We start from the raw sequence: 3,034 nt of genomic DNA, 5'->3' as shown, positions 1-3,034 counted from the left end.
TCTCTTTCTCTCTCTCTCTCTCTCTCAGCCCTCTCTCTCTCTGTCTCTATCAGCTCTCTCTCTCTCTCACTCTCTCACTCTCTCTCTCTCTTCTCTAAGCATACATTATAAGTTCAATCGGACTCGAAGAGAACGTTCAAAAGTATGTGAATTTGTAAATAGAATAGAAAGAGTACAGGTCTCAGAGCGCGCCAGAAAAAAATGTTCTTCGAGACGTGTTGAGTGGCAGTAACGAAACACAACCAAGTGAGTGTAATGTATATAACACACTAAACTCCGACACAGGATAGACAAAAATGGTGATTAGATTGAGGAAGACAATTACGACAGAGATATATACGAAGTAATCGAAAAATGATATCATGATGAGAATGCTACGCTTGTGACTAGTCTGGTATGACATACTCTTTGGAACAACAACTTTCCCAGAATATTACCTGTATTATGGAACTTTGATAAAAATAAAACAAAACAACAACAACAACATGACAAACAAACACACTCACTGCTACACCAATAGAAGAAGGAGTCATGAAGGTACAGAGACATTGAAAAGAACAACACCCACTGGGGCACAGATGACGCTACTGTTTCAAGAAAATAAAGACAAGTTTAAAATTGAAAAGTTAGTCACTGACAAACACAAACACGAATACCCATAGAGGGATTCATATAACATCAGCATCTGAACACATTCGGTGTAAAAAGTAAACGCATAGCACAGTTTCGTATCTGTTCGGAGACTTTTGATTCGAATTAGTCGCAATTGCTTTCTTTCTTATTCATACTATACAATGAGCAGTTCATTAGCAGTCGGTCGTGCATTGTCACAAGAAATGTGTAGGGATCATGACGTTGTGTAAGGATGAGGACGAAAATGCCTGGCTGCTCAGTTGAGAGTTCAAAGCGCAAGAATTTAGGAACTTCTGTTCTTGCACATGAGCGAAGTCTTGAGCGACGGAGGCGGACAGTTGTGCGGAATTGTTCTGTAAGTGTTGTTGTTGCTGCTGTTGCTGTTGTTGTTGTGATTGGCAAAGTCTTTGGTGCTGTTGGTTGTTGGTTACAGAGTTCAACTTGTTGTTGTCTGGGGAGGTAGGGGGTGTGTTGAAAGAGGAGGAAGATGTGACTGGAGTTGAGTTGAAGTTTGCAGATTCGAAAAAGTTGTCACAGTGAGCAGACATATTGAGACAGTTTTCGAAAGCTGGGTTTGATCCTCTGTCTTTAGTTTGGTTGCTGAGGAAATTGGAAAACTGCAGTTGTTGTTGGGTGTTCTGCGCTACTGTTTGCTTGGCGCCGACTTGTGATAAGTGTTGCTGCTGTTGCTGCTGCTGCTGTTGTTGGTGGTGATGCTGGAACAGAGCGGCGTCTGCGAACATAAAAGCGTCATTCACGCCAAAGCATCCCATATTTTGCAGAACGTTTTGTTGTTGTTGCTGCTGCTGCTGCTGTTGCTGTTGATGCATGATGTTGTCGTTATGAAGCCTGAGACACAGCTGCTGTTGTTGCTGTTGTTGCTGCTGTTGTTGTCCGCACAGCTGCTGCACCGTGTATCCCCCCACACCGGAGTCGCAGACCGAGACAGGTCGTTGCTGACCAACTGAAGACACGGAGCTCGGGGACATGCCACAAGACTGAGGAGACTGACCCTGCTGCAACATGTTCTCCCCCCCGTACTGATAGTTCAGCATAAAGGCGTAGTCCTCCGGATTCGGCAACTCGCGAGCTGTGACGTCATCTCTGTCTTTGTTCTGCTCCAACAGTTTGACGCTGGCGGCCAGAGCGCTGATGTAGTTACACGCGTAGCGCAGAGTCTCGATCTTGGTCATTTTGGCGTCTGTGCTGTTGGGCAGCGTTGTCCGGAGAACTTCCAGGGCCTCGTTCAGACCATGCATCCGGTTCCGCTCTCTGTCGTTGGCGCGCTGGCGACGGGAGGTTTTCAGCTTCTGGATCAGCTGCGGGGGAGAGAGAGAGGACACTGTCAAATTTGTGTTGTTGGTTGTTGTTGTTGTTGTTGTTGTTGTTGTTGTTGTTGTTGTTGTTGTTGTTGTTGTTGTTGTTGTTGGGTTGTTGGTTTTGGTTTTTTTTTTTGTGGGGGGGGGGGTGTTTCTTTCTTCGTATTTTACTATGGTTTTCATTTCAACACAATCGGTTTTATTGCATATTTTAAAAATTCACCCCAACTCCCGTCTCTTTTACACAGTGGCTTCCAGTTTAGAAAAGGAAGAAGATTTGACAATAATGTTATAGTTGAAACCAAGTTTAGACCACTTGCTTGCCACGGCAGTGTCCAAGATCATGCCTGAGCGAGAACGAGCGAATGTGAATTTTCGAGTTTGAAAATGTGATTAGCAAAAAGAGAAAGACGAAAATGTCGTAGGACATAATGATATTGAACACACTTTCAAAGGATTTCAAAACACGATTACAAAAAAATACTTACATTGAAGCTTTGTCAAAATACAAGTATAATAACATAACAGATTTAGATAACAATTTAGTAACACTACTAATATAAAATTCACGACAATGTTCAATTATAATCATTGACAAGGGAAAATGTATAACGAAACGACGATAAAAGAGACGACATAAGAACAAGTAAAGTAACCACACTCTCTATCTTCAACAGTCTACCTTCAACATTAACATCCGAAAATATACATACATGTATTAATCGGTTCATAAGCCATGCATTTCTAAGATAACAATTGCTGAAATCTGATAACCTCCTTGTGCCGTCTAGAATGATCGAAACTATTGTGTCGATGGTTTGGTAAAAACTTCTACATTTTCTTTTCTCATTTCTGTTTGATTATTGCAGCCAATGAGCCTGAGGGGATTACCTCCCCGGTATCTGCATAGTAATGCGCGTGCATGATGAGTCACTCGGGGAGGGGAGTGGGAGGGAGGGGAGGGAGAGAGGAGAGGAGGGAGGGGAGGGGAGTGGGCCCTAATTTGAGGGAGAGTCTCCAGGGAGGCCACACCGACAGCTCGGCCGTTTGTCTATCGATTTCCGGTGTGGAAGTGGCGGGGG

The 3,034-nt window shown here is 43.6% G+C and overlaps 1 protein-coding gene across 1 annotated transcript in view; it reads right to left on the bottom strand.

Moving 5' to 3' along the window:
- Window positions 1–38: 38 nt before the first annotated feature.
- The window catches only part of LOC106013288 (nuclear transcription factor Y subunit beta-like), a 5,632-nt gene continuing 2,636 nt past the window's right edge, over window positions 39–3,034 (bottom strand). The window contains exon 2 of the mRNA XM_013088566.2: window positions 39–1,952. Coding sequence (XP_012944020.1) covers window positions 828–1,952 — 1,125 coding nt within the window. The 3' untranslated portion in view covers window positions 39–827. The remainder of the gene's footprint in view (window positions 1,953–3,034) is intronic.

Source organism: Aplysia californica, unplaced genomic scaffold, assembly GCF_000002075.1.
Source record: "Aplysia californica isolate F4 #8 unplaced genomic scaffold, AplCal3.0 scaffold00764, whole genome shotgun sequence".
Classification (NCBI taxonomy): Eukaryota; Metazoa; Mollusca; class Gastropoda; order Aplysiida; family Aplysiidae; genus Aplysia; species Aplysia californica.
Note: the sequence above shows the minus strand (reverse complement) of the source record. Positions and strands in the feature narration are given on the sequence as shown.